The following is a 19,069-nucleotide window of genomic DNA, read 5'->3' as shown; positions in this document are numbered from 1 at the left end:
CCATGGCGTCTCTCCGATCGGCAAAACGAAGCCAAAAGAGGATGATCAGAAGACCAGCCGCCTCTGGTAGAAACTGAAATCACCATCGAAAAAGTGATGATTTTTTTTATTAAAGTACATAAAATGGATACTGATCCACAGACAAAAAAGTGACCTCCTCCCACGCGTTTCAAGCAACAAATGCTCTTTCTTAATGAGTATGGTAACAGAGGGGGGGGGGGTACTATTTAAACCTCTCCTCCAATAATTCTAATCAGTGTCAAACACCTGCAAAAAATTAATACATAACAAAGAAAAGACTTAATTTGACATAATGGGTAACATAAGATGTTAAGGAATCGTAATAAAAATAATAATAATTGTTATGACTGGTGGATGGGGTGACTAATGACACTGACTGAAACATATATTGTATAAAGTTTATATGGTATAGGTATGATCAAAAACCTCATTGAGGGGTGACCAGCACCATTCATGAAGTTAATGCTGTCCACATAATATAGTCAGAAACCATTAGACCACCCAGTCACCACCTGTCAAACCTGCAGCAGTTATACCATCAATCTAAAAAATTAGTGTGATATTGCTGCAATATGAAAAAATATAAATGGCTGATATAAACATGAATAGAGATAGTAAATTAACACAGGAGTCAATGCAAAGAGTTAACATAAGGTATCAATGGATATCAAATCCTAGATAGTCAAAAACCCGAAAAAATCTTTCAGTGTACAGAACAGATATTAATCTATAACAAATCTACTGATGGATGATACAAATTACGCAAATGCATACAGTAAACCAGGCATTCCTGTCCCCCTCATTTCCTTCCCTCCTCTTCCCCCTCTGCCTCCTCCCCACCGCACCTCCTGGTTTTGGTTGGACTTTTACATGTTAAGTATATGAGTTGCATCTCTTTGGGCCAAATAGACCAAATTGATATTTTAATTTTTATAAACTCATAAATGCCTGGTCTACTGTATACATTTGTATAATTTGTATTATCCATCAGTAGATTTGTTATAGCTTAATTTCTGTTCTGTACACTGAAAGATTTATTTCGGTTTTTGATTATCTAGGATTTGATATCCATTGATACCTTATGTTAACTCTTTTCATTAATTTACTATCTCTATTCATGTTTATATCAGCCATTTATATTATTTCATTTGCAGCAATATCACACTAATTTTTTAGATTGATGGTAAAACTGCTGCAGGTTTGACAGGTGGTCACTGGGTGGTCTAATGGTTTCTGACTATATTACGTGGACAACATTAACTTCATGAATGGTGCTTGTCACCCCTCAATGAGGTTTTTGATTGTACCTATACCGTATAAACTTTATACAATATATTTTTCAGTCAGTGTCATTATTCACCCCATCCACCAGTCATAACAATTATTATTATTATTATCATCATCATCGTTATTATTATTATTCCTTAACATCTTATGTTACAAATTATGTCAAATTATGTATTTTCTTTGTTATGTGTTAAGTTTTTGCAGGTGTTTGACACTGATTAGAATTATTGGAGGAGAAGTTTAAATACTACCTCCCCCCCTCTGTTACCATACTTCTTGAGAAAAGCAGTTGTTGCTTGAAACGCGTGGGAGGAGGTCACTTTTTTGTCTGTGGATCAGTATCCGTTTTATGTAGTTTAATAAAAGTTTTTTTTATCACTTTTTTGCTGGTGAGTTCAGTTTCTATCAGGGGCAGCTGGTCTTCTGATCATCCTATTTTTGCTTCAGATTAGTGCAAGGTTTGCTTTGAATGTTCTACAGATTCTAGTCCAACAGTGCAGAACTGCAAAATATGACTTAAAATTGACAGTAATTTGACAAATTAAGTTTAGCTCTAATTGCTTAATTTTGGCCATGTTGCAGTTATCTTAAACAAAAGTTCTATTATAGTGAATATTTTATCATGCTAATTATTTATGAAATGAAAAAAATTGAAAACAAACTCATTTTTATGACACAGGTTACTCTTTTGACTCTGGCAACTTCTGCAATCACCACATTGAGGAACGAAAAGTGGGATGACTTTGTCACCTAAAGAAACAAAGATCACGTTTTACGAAACCAGAAAACATTAAAATTGCCACACAATTAATTCTAATACGATACTATGCCTATCTTGCCTATGTATATAATGGCCAAGCCCCCCATGGTTGGCAAAATGTGTGCTCCAAAATGGATGGAATGGTACCATGTATTGTATTGTATGTCTTTATTTATGTCTTCTGTGATGGGCCTAGCCAGTATTAAAGGCCAGGGCCCTCGCAGAAGTACGCTGAGAAGCCACATCGGATGGCTGAAGATTAAAGAAGAAAACGACTTGGAAAGAAGACAAGAAATACTGTATTTACAGAACTTAAAGAATATTATTGATGGAGAATCAAGCGTGTGGGGTTAAATTGGGGTTTCCGCATCGCAGGCCCATGTATGGGGCCAAACTAAAAATATGCCATCAGGAATTTGGAGTACAAATATGCCAACAGACATGGATTGATTTTGTTTGGAATTAATTTTTTTTGGGGGGGGGGGGGGGAGAAGAGTATAGGGCCTTGATTGTGTTTTTGGGACTCTTTTATGGTTGGGCATCTGCTTTTTTTAGGATTGGTTTTGGGGTGCTTCATAATGGTCGGAATGAGAGTGAAACCTTTATTAAAGGTTGCCGGTGAGTGCCAATGTGGCCATCTAGGCTCTCATTGAGAGGGTCTAGGTGGCCACCATTGACAATCAATTTGTTAATGTTAGAAATGTTTTGTTTAAGTTTAAAAGTTAATATGGAGCTTGATGTATCTAGGCCTTAGCACCATATTTACTATATTTACACCTTCCGGTTCCAAAAGACACCTTACATCCCAATTTGGTGAATGGACCATATGGTGTCCTATGGTGCTGGAAGCTGTCGGATGGAATATCACCACTTAGCAAATAGGACCATATTTGTGATATTCAATCTACCCTGTGGTGCTACAAGGTTCAGCCATTATTGCTTTGTAGTGCATCTGCCACCTACCTAGACATAATACACTTTAAGTGAGATATTTCTCAAATGTACTGCTTATGGTTGACTTTAGTTATCAGGCCTTTCAGTTTACCCAAATGTCTATACTATATATTGTTCCTCAAAAGGACACATGCATAGAAATATTACAATAATAAAATTACGTAACAATAATATTATTAGACTCACCTCGTTTTACCTGAGTCACTCCCTCACCAACACTTTCCACAATTCCTACAGCTTCATGACCCAAAATCACTGGAAACTTAATATTGCTTAAGACTGTGTTAAGTGCCCAGTTGTCTGCACCACAGATACCAGAAGCCTCAATCTGTGTTAAAAAGGTAAAACAACATAAAATGTTAAAATGAAAAAGAAATAATACTTATTTACAATGGAAAAACTAAAAATGGGAAATATAAATACAGACCAACATACTGAGTGTTATTCACAAAACCCCAGTAGCACTCACTTACCAATTGGCCATGATCCGTTCAAGTGAAGCATGCAAGCGCCAGAGTGGATTTCTTAATATGTGGGAGAGGCTGGGTGATGGAATAAGGCTTCTTACACAGGTTTATACATAAAGAGCAAACAAACCACTCTACTGTAAGTCCAACCAATTAACAGGGTTGTAATCGTAAATATTGGCGGTGGTACCAATAAAATGAAAAAAAAAAAAAGAAAAGCCTCGCGCACTTCCAACACAAAAAATCTCAACATAAATATTTTAAGCCAAAATGAATGTATTAAAAAAATAATAATATATATATCATTGTAACATCGCCGGAAGTGTATCTCGAAAGCTCGCACAAATAAAAGCATTTCGTTAGCCACAGAACGGTATCATCTATTTATTTTTTGATATATATAAAATTTTATATAAGATATGACATTAAGCCCTAAAACAAATTCATATATATTTATATATACAAAAAACAAAAGTGCCAGGGCCTAAAAAGACATAAATAAATTGGTAACGTTACCGCCACATATAAAGTATGCAAATCATAAAAACATTGCATCGATACATCATACAATATTATTCCTCATACCTCATATGTTTTTCCAAAATAAAGCTTAATCACACATAAATTTAGAAGTTTGCAAACAGAGACATAGTAGCTTAACAAAGGTAAATAATGGTCGATAGAAGCACTAAACGCACTATTACTACAAGCAGAGTATATGCTCATCCGCTCCAATGTTGGTGCTGAAATTGTAAATGCTCACTCTCAGTTCCAAATGGCTGTGCCTGGTATAACAACCAGATGTTGTTAGATACAGAAGAAACAGGGTGTCTATGGTACAGTAATCATATACACTGGCGACACACTTTATTCGAGCACGGCTAGTCCCGCGAATTCGGGTATACTCGGGTGTATTCAGGTTTCTGATAGTTTTCTGCCAGAGTACATTGCGTTATTTTCCGGTCGGAATTTAAGCTTTTTATTCCGGCTGGTTACAATACTGCAATGCCGTCAAAATACACATGGTGGCGCTTGCGAGCTATTCTCTGTGAAGCCGTCCCCTATAATGAATTGTAATGCAGTATACTGTATACTGTATACTATATACTGTATATACTGTATAACAACAACCCCTGTAAGCCCTAACATACAGTACTGTACTGTATATGCACATACATAAATGATACTACTGTATGGGCGGCGGGGGCGAGATGTGTTTGCAGCAGAGAGAGATCCGCTGCTCTCTCTCTGCGCAAACATCCGCACATTAAAAATTATTTGAAATACATTTTTATTGATAGTGTAGATGTGCAGGGGGTCTGCGGAGCTGAACCGCGTTGGTTTTAGGTCTGGGGACCCCGTGCCCCCCGAGATACAGGCCCCTTTAGGGGGTGCCGGTATCCCTCTGCGTTTAAAGATCCCGATCACGTGACCGCGGCCTTTAAACCAAGCAGAGCAGAGGGATACCGGCACCCCCTAAAGGGGCCTGTATCTCGGGGGGCACGGGGTCCCCAGACCTGAAACCTGTGCGCTTCTGCTCTGGAGACCCTCTGCACATGTACACTATCAATAAAACACATACAATATACAGTATAAATAAACACTCGTTCTTTACCTTAGCGTCTATGCGCTATGGTAAAGAAGCATTATTTTAATAATATTGTAAAGTGAGCAGGGGGTTCCCTGAGCCAGAAATTAATGCTCAGGGAACCCCCCCCCCTGCTCCTGATCAATATTATTAAAAATACGGAAAATGCTGCGTCATTACCATAGCGGATAGCCGCTAAGGCAATGAAGGGGTTAACCCACCGTGCCCGCTTTATTGTGTGTAGTGGGGATTGGTGAGGGGGGTATTTGGCCCTTGGTGTGAGTTTAGGACTTGCGGGAGGGGGAGGGGGGTTGCGGGTGCACTTAACCCCTTCACGACCGTAGCAGTTAATACCGCTACGGTCATGAAGGGGTTAAGCCCTCCCGCTACCCCCCCCCCCCGCAAGCCCTCCCCAACCATCGTTGGGGCGAATACCCCATTCACCCACCCTCCCGCAACCCACAACAATAAAATACACACAGCAGCCGCCAAAAAATAAATAAATAAATGACAATAAATACATTTGAAATACATTTTTATTGATAGTGTAGATGTGCAGGGGGTCTGCGGAGCTGAACCGCGTTGGTTTTAGGTCTGGGGACCCCGTGCCCCCCGAGATACAGGCCCCTTTAGGGGGTGCCGGTATCCCTCTGCGTTTAAAGGTCCCGATCACGTGACCGCGGCCTGTAAACCAAGCAGAGCAGAGGGATACCGGCCCCCCCCTAAAGGGGCCTGTATCTCGGGGGGCACGGGGTCCCCAGACCTGAAACCTGTGCGCTTCTGCTCTGGAGACCCTCTGCACATGTACACTATCAATAAAACACATACAATATACAGTATAAATAAACACTCGTTCTTTACCTTAGCGTCTATGCGCTATGGTAAAGAAGCATTATTTTAATAATATTGTAAAGTGAGCAGGGGGTTCCCTGAGCCAGAAATTAATGCTCAGGGAACCCCCCCCCCCCTGCTCCTGATCAATATTATTAAAAATACGGAAAATGCTTCACGTCTGTGTTAAAACTCCCTGCCTTCTCTCTAATCTATGTAAAACCCCCTCCCCTATTCTCGCTTTTAAAACGCCCTGCCTTCTCTCTAATCTATGTAAAAAACCCTCCCCCTATCCCCCTATTGTGTGTGTGCGTTAAGCTTCCCTGCAAGCTATGTAAAAAAACCTCCCCCTATTGTGTGTGTGTGTTAAATCTGCCTGGCCTGTGTTTCTGATTGCTGAGTGCTCTGCGTTTAAAGGTCCCGATCACGTGATCACGGCCTGTAAACCAAGCAGAGCAGAGGGATACCCGCACCCCCTAAAGGGGCCTGTATCTCGGGGGGCACGGGGTCCCCAGACCTGAAACCTGTGCGCTTCAGCTCCGGAGACCCCCTGCACATGTACACTGTGAATAAAACACACACATCATTAAAGAATCATTCTTTAGCTTAGCGGCTATGCGCTATGGTAAAGAAGCAGCATTTCTGTCTTTTTAATAATATTGTACAGTAAAGTGAGCAGGGGGTTCCCTGAGACAGAAATCTAATCTCAGTGGACCCCCTGCTCCTGCACAATATTATTAAAAGTTCAGAAACGAGGCTTCATTAGCATAGCGTATAGCCGCTAAGGTAATGAAGGGGTTAAGGCATAATAACCAATAAATACATTCAATACACTACCCACTACCCATGGCAACCTCCGCTGCTGTACAGTAAAACAGAGAAAAAAAATAACACTTTCAAAGTAATGTCCCCTAACCCCTTAATCACCATAGCGGTTATTAACCGCTACAGTCATGAAGGGGTTAACCCACCCTCACCCACCCACCACTCGGGATGCCTACATACCCTCCCACACTAACCCCCCCCCCACCCGTGAGGCCTAACCACTCAGTCAGTACCCACAAGGGAGGGCTACCCACATACCGTTGGGGAAACACCCCACCCCCACCCCAGTACCCACAATAAAAACAGTACAATGACCCACAATAAACAGCATTCTATTTATTAAATACATTACCCACCCCCTGTGCCCCCCCCATAAATACAAGATTTATTCTTTTACATTCAGGGTCCATAACGCAGCCACACGCTAGTCCCCGGTGGGCTGGCAGGGCACCTGGACAGACCTACAGTTTACCAGCAGCATTCCACAGGTTCTGGAGGCCTGCTGGTGGATCCTGTCAGCACCATGGCGCCCAGGTGGTCTCCTTGGGTCACCGTGAGCCACAATTGGGTCCACACGGTAGGCCCAAGGATGTCTGGGAGCCCCGGGTCAAACCCACAGGTGTCTGCGGGGCCTCGGGTGGTTCCCATGGGGGTCTGGGGAACTCACGGGTGCTCACTACGGGTCCGCGGTGCCCCCACAGAAGTGGGACCACACATCATCATCCCCGCACCTACGGGTCGGAGGTGCCCCCACAGAAGTGGGACCACACATCGTCATGCCCGCAGACTACGGGTCGGAGGTGCCCCCACAGAAGTGGGACCACACATCATCATCCCCGCATGTGTCACCCGTGGAACCACCAGCCTGCTACCCTTTAGGATACCCGAGGATACCCACAGGTGGTCTCCATAGGCCCCACGCAAAACCACGGAATCAAACCCTGAATGTAAAAAAAATAAACCTGGCCTATACATTCAATACATACACCCTCCCCCCCAACACCTACAGTACAATAATGTGCAAAATAACTATTATCCAGATATGGATAATAGATTAATTGCCCATTATTAAAAACATTAACTAGCATATACAAATAAATAAAGTACTACTGACCTCATCAATACGAAGTGTCCGATGCCAGCGCCTTCCTTCTCTTGCCCACACAAAACATAGCCAAAACCAAGCCAATACATTGCAATTACATTCAGATATCAATTAACCCCTTAAACACCTTATCGGATAATAACCGCAAAGGTAATTAAGGGGTTAAGCCACACAGGCACGATACCCACCCTTCACCAATGAATTTGTACTGTGGCTACATCATGCAACTATATATATATACTGTATATATATACATACAGAGAGACAGAGAGAAAGAGAGAGAGAGAGAGAGATATATACAGTATATATATATACACACGTTATATACACACCCATGATAAACCAATATACTGTACAGTACAAATAAATGTAGAAGGGTTATCAAAAGCACTGTCCTACAACCAAACTCTTCTCCATACATACACACTAAATTAAAATTAATTTCCTTTAATATTCATAACTGATCTCTCAATCTACTGTAAATCATCACTAAACCTCTGAAAAGCCATTTAAAGAACTTACATTCCAATATAAATGAATGATAAATATCTACTGTATGCACCATATACATTCTGCAAATTACTGTAATCAACCAAGTAAACAAAACTCAATTAGCAATCATTATTTACATCCCTAAACAATTCACACTAGATCCTGAACAGTAAAATCATTAACAAATTCACGCCTAGAGCAGAACAATTAAGCCTTTGAAAAAATATAAGTACCGACAAAAATACAACCTTTACAGTACAACCAAGGCTATCTATCCCTGACCTTCCTCAAACACACAATACAATACCAAGGAATAATACATCTATCTAATTTTAAAATACTTTAAACTCACAAAATAATTAAAAACACATCCAATCCAGCTTTTAAAACATCATCATTTCTTACCCTGAATGTATACTGTACAGTATATCTCTCTAGACATATATATTGTACATACATACATACAGTGGCAAGAAATGATATACCACAAAAAAAAAAAAATACACATGTTAAAAAACCTTTTGACATAATTAACAAGTTAAATAAAATACAATTCTTTACTGTAGTTCACTTACCATTACTTGCCCCCACCGACTCCCGTTGCCCAGCTTACTCACGAACCAATCCACGATCAGGAACCCATAAAATAATAAACCATTGAAAATAATAAACATTAAACTAAAAATCCAAACCAATCCACGGGTCTTCTACTTGTAATACATCTTCATCTGTATTCTTCTATCTCCTTCCGGGCGGGGCGGGGCGTGGTCTTCTTTCCATCATCGGCCACGCCCTTGTCTTTTTTCTTCTCCGGAGGTCCTTCCTCCGCGGCGTCTGGTTGCAAAATGAGACGACATAGGCTTTTAAAGGCCTATGACGTCACATTTTTTGTCATGGTTCCCACGGTCCTGATTGGGCCGTGAAAACCATGTGTTTTGGCCGATAAAAAAAAAATGATGACGTCACTTAAAGGGAATGAAAGCACAGCCAATCAGAATGGCTTTGCTTCAATTGCCTTTAAGTTGACGTCATGAAAAGGCACATGGCCGTGCACACATGGTACTAGAGCCAATCAGAGCGTGGGAACTTTATCCCTACTCTGATTGGCTCTGGTATACCATGTGTCAGGGGCTTGGGGGAGAAAGGATGTGACGTCAATAAGGATAAAGTTCCCACGCTCTGATTGGCTACCGTACCACGTGACAGGTTTTCATTGACGTCACATCCTTTCTCCCCCAAGCCCCTGACACATGGTATACCAGAGCCAATCAGAGTAGGGATAAAGTTCCCACGCTCTGATTGGCTACCGTACCACGTGACAGGTTTTCATTGACGTCACATCCTTTCTCCCCCAAGCCCCTGACACATGGTATACCAGAGCCAATCAGAGTAGGGATAAAGTTCCCACGCTCTGATTGGCTCTAGTACCATGTGTGCACGGCCATGTGCCTTTTCATGACGTCAACTTAAAGGCAATTGAAGCAAAGCCATTCTGATTGGCTGTGCTTTCATTCCCTTTAAGTGACGTCATCATTTTTTTTTTATCGGCCAAAACACATGGTTTTCACGGCCCAATCAGGACCGTGGGAACCATGACGCAAAATGTGACGTCATAGGTCTTTAAAAGCCTATGTCGTCTCATTTTGCAGCCAGACGCCGCGGAGGAAGGACCTCCGGAGAAGAAAAAAGACAAGGGCGTGGCCGATGATGGAAAGAAGACCACGCCCTGCCCCGCCCGGAAGGAGATAGAAGAAAGAAGAATACAGATGAAGATGTATTACAAGTAGAAGACCCGTGGATTGGTTTGGATTTTTAGTTTAATGTTTATTATTTTCAATGGTTTATTATTTTATGGGTTCCTGATCGTGGATTGGTTCGTGAGTAAGCTGGGCAACGGGAGTCGGTGGGGGCAAGTAATGGTAAGTGAACTACAGTAAAGAAATGTATTTTATTTAACTTGTTAATTTTTTCAAAAGGTTTTTTAACATGTGTATTTTTTTTTTTTGTGGTATATCATTTCTTGCCACTGTATGTATGTATGTACAGTACAATATATATGTCTAGAGAGATATACTGTACAGTATACATTCAGGGTAAGAAATGATGATGTTTTAAAAGCTGGATTAGATGTGTTTTTAATTATTTTGTGAGTTTAAAGTATTTTAAAATTAGATACTGTAGATGTATTCCTTGGTATTGTATTGTGTGTTTGAGGAAGGTCAGGGATACTGTAGGTAGGCTTGGTTTGGAAAGGTTGTATTTTTGTCGGTACTTATATTTTTTCAAAGGCTTAATTGTTCTGCTCTAGGCGTGAATCTGTTAATGGTTTCATTGTTCATGATTGAGTGTGAAATGTTTAGAGATCTAAATAATGATTGCTAATTGATTTTTGTTTACGTTGATTAATTTGCAGAATGTATACAGTATGGTGCATAGATTTTATGCATTTTGGAATGTGACTTTTTTCATTGGTTTGTGATCATATACAGTACAGTAGATTGTGAGATCAGTTAGGATTTTTAAAGGAAATTGATTTTAATGTAGTGTCTGTATGGAGACGTGTTTGGTTGTAGGGCAGTATGCTTTTGATAACCCTTCTACATTTATTTGTACTGTATATTGGTTTATCATGGGTGTGTATATAACGTGTGTGTATATATATATGTATATATATATATATATATATATATATATATATATATATATACATACTGTATATATATCTCTCTCTCTCTCTCTTTCTCTCTGTCTCTCTGTATATATATATACAGTGTATATATATATATAGTTGCATGATGAAGCCACAGTACAAATTCATGGGTGAAGGGTGGGTATCGTGCCTGTGTGGCTTAACCCCTTAATTACCTTTGCGGTTATTATCCGATAAGGTGTTTAAGGGGTTAATTGATATCTGAATGTAATTGCAATGTATTGGCTTGGTTTTGGCTATGTTTTGTGTGGGCAAGAGAAGGAAGGCGCTGGCGTCGGACACTTCGTATTGATGAGGTCAGTAGTACTTTATTTATTTGTATATGCTAGTTAATGTTTTTAATAATGGGCAATTAATCTATTATCCATATCTGGATAATAGTTATTTTGCACATTATTGTACTGTAGGTGTTGGGGGGGAGGGTGTATGTATTGAATGTATAGGCCAGGTTTATTTTTTTTACATTCAGGGTTACTTCCGTGGTTTTGCGTGGGACCTCTGGAGACCACCCGCGGGGAATCCTCGGGTATCCTAAAGGGTAGCAGGCTGGTGGTTCCACGGGTGACACATGCGGGGATGATGATGTGTGGTCCCACTTCTGTGGGGGCACCGCGGACCCGTAGTCTGCGGGCATGACGATGTGTGGTCCCACTTCTGTGGGGGCACCTCCGACCCGTAGGTGCGGGGATGATGATGTGTGGTCCCACTTCTGTGGGGGCACCGCGGACCCGTAGTGAGCACCCATGAGTTCCCCAGACCCCCATGGGAACCACCCGAGGCCCCGCAGACACCTGTGGGTTTGACCCGGGGCTCCCAGACATCCTTGGGCCTACCGTGTGGACCCAATTGTGGCTCACGGTGACCCAAGGAGACCACCTGGGCGCCATGGTGCAGGCAGGATCCACCAGCAGGCCTCCAGAACCTGTGGAATGCTGCTGGTAAACTGTAGGTCTGTCCAGGTGCCCTGCCAGCCCACCGGGGACTAGCGTGGGGCTGCGTTATGGACCCTGAATGTAAAAGAATAAATCTTGTATTTATGGGGGGGGGCACAGGGGGTGGGTAATGTATTTAATAAATAGAATGCTGTTTATTGTGGGTCATTGTACTGTTTTTATTGTGGGTACTGGGGTGGGGGTGGGGTGTTTCCCCAACGGTATGTGGGTAGGCCTCCCTTGTGGGTACTGACTGGGTGGTTAGGCCTCACGGGTGGGGGGGGGTTAGTGTGGGAGGGTATGTAGGCATCCCGAGTGGTGGGTGGGTGAGGGTGGGTTAACCCCTTCATGACTGTAGCGGTTAATAACCGCTATGGTGATTAAGGGGTTAGGGGACATTACTTTGAAAGTGTTATTTTTTTTCTCTGTTTTACTGTACAGCAGCGGAGGTTGCCATGGGTAGTGGGTAGTGTATTGAATGTATTTATTGGTTATTATGCCTTAACCCCTTCATTACCTTAGCGGCTATACGCTATGCTAATGAAGCCTCGTTTCTGAACTTTTAATAATATTGTGCAGGAGCAGGGGGTCCACTGAGATTAGATTTCTGTCTCAGGGAACCCCCTGCTCACTGTACTGTACAATATTATTAAAAAGACAGAAATGCTGCTTCTTTACCATAGCGCATAGCCGCTAAGCTAAAGAATGATTCTTTAATGATGTGTGTTTTATTCACAGTGTACATGTGCAGGGGGTCTCCGGAGCTGAAGCGCACAGGTTTCAGGTCTGGGGACCCCGTGCCCCCCGAGATACAGGCCCCTTTAGGGAGTGCCGGTGTCCCTCTGCTCTGCTTGGTTTACAGGCCGCGGTCACGTGATCGGGGCTTTCAACGCAGAGGGATACCGGCACCCCCTAAAGGGGCCTGTATCTCGGGGGGCACGGGGTCCCCCGACCTGAAACCAGTGCGGTTCAGCTCCAGAGACCCCCTGCACATCTACACTATAAATAAAAATGTATTTCAAATGTATTTATTTGTATTTATTTTTTTATTTATTGCGGGGATGCTGTGTGTGATTATTTTTTATTGTGTTTAGCGGGGGTGGGTGACGGGGTTTATAAATGTGAGTTTAGAAATAAAATAAAGAATATTATTTATAGGGGCCTTAGAACAGAAGTTCCCACGCCAATTGCGCGCTCATTGCTCTTTTGTTACAATGTTGCTGGTCTTGCGGGTTTGCAGTCTGGCAGCAAAAAGCAGTTTGTAGTACTGAGTGTGAGATAAAGTAACCAGTTCTTTTATTGCTGAAGTCGCCACCAAAAACTTTTATTTACAAATACAGTACAAAAACCGTGCAACACACAACAACATTCAGTATCCTTTGTTTAAGTACAGCAGGTACTATAGGGTAAAACATGTACTGTACAGTACAGCACAATATTACAGTATGGTTTCACTGAAAGTTCTCCCCATTTTCCAGCCATGGCCGATGCCTTGCATGGCGCAAAACGCCATTAATGCAGTTTCTAACGCCTCTCATTACAGGATCTGTAACAGGGTAATAGCGCTGCATTTCTTCCACAATCTTTTTCCTTAAATTGTCAGGAAGGGCATTTTTTTGGCGATTCCCATCATAGTTCACTTTGAACACCCACTCGCAGTACAATGTGTAGGGAACATGGTGTTTAAATATGATCAAGGCATACTTGTGTGGTATACCAGCACTCCTCACCCTATACTTCTCCCTCAGCGCCGGTGGCAGATCGCACAGGGAGATGTCGGGCACTGTTTGTATGCGAGCGGGTGTAGGAAGTCTTTTGGGAGCGGGTGTACTTGAGGCGATGGGCAATGGTAGGGTGTCTGGGAGGAAGCTTTCCTCCGGTAGTGGTCGCCGGGTTGTCTCCTGGCGTGGTCTTGACGGGGTTGTCATGTCCTCCTCAATAGCATAGTACACTGTATCTTGTGGTGGAGGGGGTGTGCTTGGTGATGGAAGGGGGTCGAAGGTACCATGCATCACATCCATGTCACCCCCCTGCTCCAGCGTCGGGGAAACAGGGGCATTAACACCGAGCAAATAATGTATGCCCGCTATGTCTGCCTCTATCTTGTGCATCTGTTGATCCATACGTTGCTCCATATGTAGCATCCGTTGATCCAGCCGCTGCTCCATTTGTAGCATCCCTTGCTCCATATGTAGCACCGACTCCAGAAGCAGATCTAGCTTTGCCAGCACACTAGAATTCCCGGGGAGATCCACACTTAGCCCATTCAGGATCCGGTCCAACGAGCTGCTTGTGCATGGCATCTGGAGATCTGGGGGGATGGGTGCAACGGAGGATGAGATGGGGGTTCCCTGGAGAGAAGCGGCATCGATGGAGAGTGGAAGAGGTGACCTGGGGATGCCCGGTACAGGAGAAGCTGCAGCGTGGTGGAAGAGGGATGGAGAAGGTGACCGCTGGATTTCCGGGCGAGAAGCAGAGTCGTCCAAGAGCAAAGGAGACAGTGACCCGTTGATTTCAGAGGCAGCAGCATCTTCAGATGGAACCGGAGAAGATGGGGGTGGAGAAGCCGGGCTGAAGATTTCCGGGACAGCTACAGCAGAGTCGTCGAAGCTTATGGGAAGTGGTCTGCGGATTCGGTGAGTTGGCTGCCATGCGTCTTGCGTACCGAGCACAGTACCGTATTTCTTCTTCACATAATAAGGCTGACGTGTTTTAAAAGCCTTAGCCTTTGGGGTCAGCAGAAGGTTTTCTTTGTTGGCCTTAGCCTGTCGCTTTGCCTTTGGCTTGGAAACGGTAACTGCCTTTCTCTTTTTCAGTGTGGCAGGCACAGCAGAGGTGAGATGATTCTTTCGTCCATAGAACCGGGGCTGCTCCATGTAAGCGGGAGACACAATGCAGTATCTGGACAATGGCTCAGATAAAGATCAGCAAGTGGTGGGCTATGCAACGTGTACAACCTTTTATGCATGGCTGCCAGGTACAGGTGTTGAAAGTGGGTGGTCTGTTATGTGAGTCATTAACATATAAATACACCATCCATTTTGTGGATTCACTGCACATTGAATACACATCGACTAAACATCGAATATACATTCTTGTGTTTGTATTTCTTTCTACAGTACTCGCAGCAATGCCTGTTAAGAAGATTTCAAAGGATCTCAGCATGAGAATGAAGGACATGTACACGAGCGGAAAACGAATTGCAGATATCCAGCGCTGGTTAACTGCTTCTGGCCTCGTTGTGCCATCAAGCACCGTGTGCTATCATGCACAAGGAAAAAACAGAGACCGCAAAAAGGCACCAAAGATAACAAATGCGTAAGTATACTGTATTTATAAAACTTAACCAAAAAAAATATAGAAAACTGTAGTGTACATCTACAGTATACCGTTTTTATATAGTATATTTATTATATTACAACAGTATATACTGTAGTGTACTGTATGTGTGGTCAATTTATATTTTTTGTGCAGCAGTATACACTTTTGGTATATTGCAATTCATCTGACAACGAATATACAGTATATGATGTGTATTTATTATGATATAACAACAGTATACCATTTTTATATAGTATATTTATTATATTACAACAGTATATACTGTAGTGTACTGTATGTGTGGTCAATTTATATTTTTTGTGCAGCAGTATACACTTTTGGTATATTGCAATTCATCTGACAACGAATATACAGTATATGATGTGTATTTATTATGATATAACAACAGTATACCGTTTTTATATAGTATATTTATTATATTACAACAGTATATACTGTAGTGTACTGTATGTGTGGTCAATTTATATTTTTTGTGCAGCAGTATACACTTTTGGTATATTGCAATTCATCTGACAACGAATATACAGTATATGATGTGTATTTATTATGATATAACAACAGTATACCGTTTTTATATAGTATATTTATTATATTACAACAGTATATACTGTAGTGTACTGTATGTGTGGTCAATTTATATTTTTTGTGCAGCAGTATACACTTTTGGTATATTGCAATTCATCTGACAACGGAATATACAGTATACAGTATGATGTGTATTTATTATGATATAATAACAGTATATTTATATAGTATATTTATATTACAACAGTACTGTATACTGTATATTTTGTCTATTTATATTTATAGTACAGCAGTATACATTTTTTGTATATTTATATTTACTGTATATTACAACATTACATGTACAGTATACAGTATACATTTTATATTGCTGCATATTAATAACACAATATAATTTCTTTGCATTGTAGGGAGACTACTCTTCTGGTGGACAGAATAAGTGAGGAGAATGATGAGAGGAGCGCATTAAGGGTTAAAAACACTCTTCAGGAAAACCACAATCTGACTGTATCCGAGAGCAGCATAAAGAAGATGAGACGCAGAATTGGATGGAAATATGGACGTGTGAGGTTAGTAGTGGACAGTACAGGAGGTACTGTACTGTAAAGTAAAAGTGTTGTTTTGCAAACTGTACTGCGCTGTGACGCTAACTTTTTTTATTCATTGTCATTACAGAGCATACCCCATGATACGGGACGCAAACAAAATCAAAAGAGTGCTCCAGGCCCAAGCATGGATCGACAGCGGTGAGACTTTCCAGGATTGCATCTTCACTGATGAGTCTACTGTGTCGCTGGAGAGATTTGCAAGATTTGCGTTCCAAAAAAAAGGCCGCATAACTTTGAAGCCGCGGCCAAAACACCCTGTGAAGCTGCATGTGTGGGGTGCCATCTCTAGGCGTGGACCGGGATGCATTGTCGTCTTTGAAGGTACAATTTCTCAAATATAATGCCGCCTAATGCACTGTACTTGACTAGTGTTGCCTTACCGTATGCACTGTACTGTACTATTGAGCACTTTTCTTTTCTTGCTATAGGAATCATGAATAAAGATTTCTTCCAAGACAACATTGTGCCCGTGATAGTGCAATACATCACACAAGACTTTCCCAATGGTCATCGCTTTTACCAGGACAATGATCCCAAGCACACCGCGTCGACGGCGCATATCCTTGAGCGCGGCATCAACTGGTTGAAGACGCCAGCGGAGTAAGTGCAGTAGACCGTGTCCCATTTATGTTCCCCACTGTTTGTACTGTGTACTGTATCTCTTAAACTAATTGTCCTTTCTTTCCAAACACAGATCGCCAGACTTCAATCCGATCGAAATGGTCTGGCATCAGCTGAAGGACCACATCCGTAAAGTGGCGAAACCCTCCAAGAAGGACGAGTTGTATACAGCCATAATGAGTTTTTGGAACGATGTACTCACCGAGGAACGATGCAATAAATATATAGACCATATTGCCACTGTGTTGCCCATTGTCATCGCGCGCAATGGACAAGCATCAGGAAAGTAGTACAGTGCTGTAGTATTGTACAGTAGGTACAGTATGATACAGGTAAGTATGGCACAGATTTTAGCTTTCCCAATAGTCAGAGTATACAGTAGTTCCAGTATACAGTACAGTAGACTAGTTTGACATACTACAGTAAGTGCCTACTAACTGCTCCATTTTTTTCTTTCCAGAGAAAGCTGCACCAGCCACCTTCTGTACAGTAGTTCTACCATAATACAGTACACACATACAGTACAGTACAGTAACTGAACAAAGTTTTTGTTTTCTTGTCGTTCCAGGAAAAAGGGTGCACCAGGGGGGAGGGGGGGCCTTGTGTTTGTCAAATCTGCTTGTGCAGTCAAATGTACAGTATATAAACAGCAGTAATGATGTACACAAAACCTCTCCTCTCTCAATGAACTACTGTACCGCAGACACAATGAGGATACTGTTACAGTATGAAGGGAAAAAGAACAGGATGGGTTATTTAACATTACAGTATACTGTGCAATATTTATACTGTATATTTATATATACTGTATTTTTATTCTAAAGGTATTCGAGAATGTACTCTACTAGATGAGGACCTGGTGACTTTCAACCCTCTCAGACACACAGAAAGGATTATTTCACATCACTGTATATTTATCCTGTATATTTTCAGTAATTTAGAAGCAGTGGCTGTTCTGAACAGCCCAGGGCCAGATTAACAAAACAATGGCTTGGATTGGATTAGCCAGACGATTGATGCTTGGCCAGGGCGGGATTAAAAACTCTAAGGGAGGGGGTGGGTGGTGTAGCTGTAGGATTGTACTGTGTCAGTATTTCCAACGCCAGGTCACCCTAATAATTGCATGAATAAACCCCCAAAGACAAGGCCCAAATATACTAGTACAGTATACTGTACAGTACTGTAAAGTATGTATTATTGTGTGTTGATGTTTTGAATTGCTGTTAACTTGAAAAGTTTCACCATTGTATTGTACTGTATTTGTAAATAAAAGTATTTTGTGGCGACTTCAGCAATAAAAGAACTGGTTAATTTATCTCACATAAAGTACGTGAATACGACCGCAATCACCATTGTACAGTAAATGGGTGCATAGGATGGAACGACAGGTGCTAAAGGGGTATAAATATGATACTGTATTTATCAGTATTGATCAAAGAGAGTTGATCAGAAGGATTCCCCTTATAAAGTATACAGCACTCTATTGTCATTCATACAGTACAGTATACTGTAGTAAAAGGTAGACAACACATGGTCTTGCAGTACAGTATACTGTATTACTAAAAATCTGTCAGGTTGACCAGAATCACTGCGGATATCGGAAAATAATACAATTTTATTAATTCTACGTACTGTATATAAGGGGAATCCTTCTGATCAACTCTCTTTGATCAACACTGATAAATACAGTAATTTATCTCACACTCAGTACTACAAACTGCTTTTTGCTTGCAATAAACAAACAAACAGGGAAGCGCTATACTGTATGAGTTAGGATCAGGCCCAGCAGCCACTTTATGTTGAAAACCACATACAGTATGAAATGAGCATAAATTTGCATGAATAATTACACAAAAATATAAAAAATAAATAGCACAAGTCTCTGACAGAGAGAAATTGTCCAGGTGGTGTGGATACAGGTTAATGCCCCTGTCTGATAGGACAGACTCGGGCAAGAATGGCCTGTGAGAGGTGAATATCCAGAATGGTAGCTGGGATGGA

At 41.6% G+C, this 19,069-nt stretch overlaps 1 protein-coding gene and 1 long non-coding RNA gene across 3 annotated transcripts in view; one reads left to right on the top strand and one right to left on the bottom strand.

The window, feature by feature from the left end:
* LOC142499720 (uncharacterized) overlaps positions 1 to 19,069 on the top strand; it is a 118,146-nt gene that overhangs the window by 66,064 nt on the left and 33,013 nt on the right. The window lies entirely within an intron of this gene.
* The window catches only part of LOC142499714 (NADP-dependent alcohol dehydrogenase-like), a 72,182-nt gene that overhangs the window by 37,477 nt on the left and 15,636 nt on the right, over positions 1 to 19,069 (bottom strand). Inside the window, exons 3-4 of the mRNA XM_075609503.1 lie at positions 3,209 to 3,350; positions 1,971 to 2,058 (exon numbers count right to left, since the gene is read on the bottom strand). Coding sequence (XP_075465618.1) covers positions 1,971 to 2,058; positions 3,209 to 3,350 — 230 coding nt within the window. The remainder of the gene's footprint in view (positions 1 to 1,970; positions 2,059 to 3,208; positions 3,351 to 19,069) is intronic.

Source organism: Ascaphus truei, chromosome 1, assembly GCF_040206685.1.
Source record: "Ascaphus truei isolate aAscTru1 chromosome 1, aAscTru1.hap1, whole genome shotgun sequence".
NCBI classification, from domain to species: Eukaryota; Metazoa; Chordata; class Amphibia; order Anura; family Ascaphidae; genus Ascaphus; species Ascaphus truei.
Note: the sequence above shows the minus strand (reverse complement) of the source record. Positions and strands in the feature narration are given on the sequence as shown.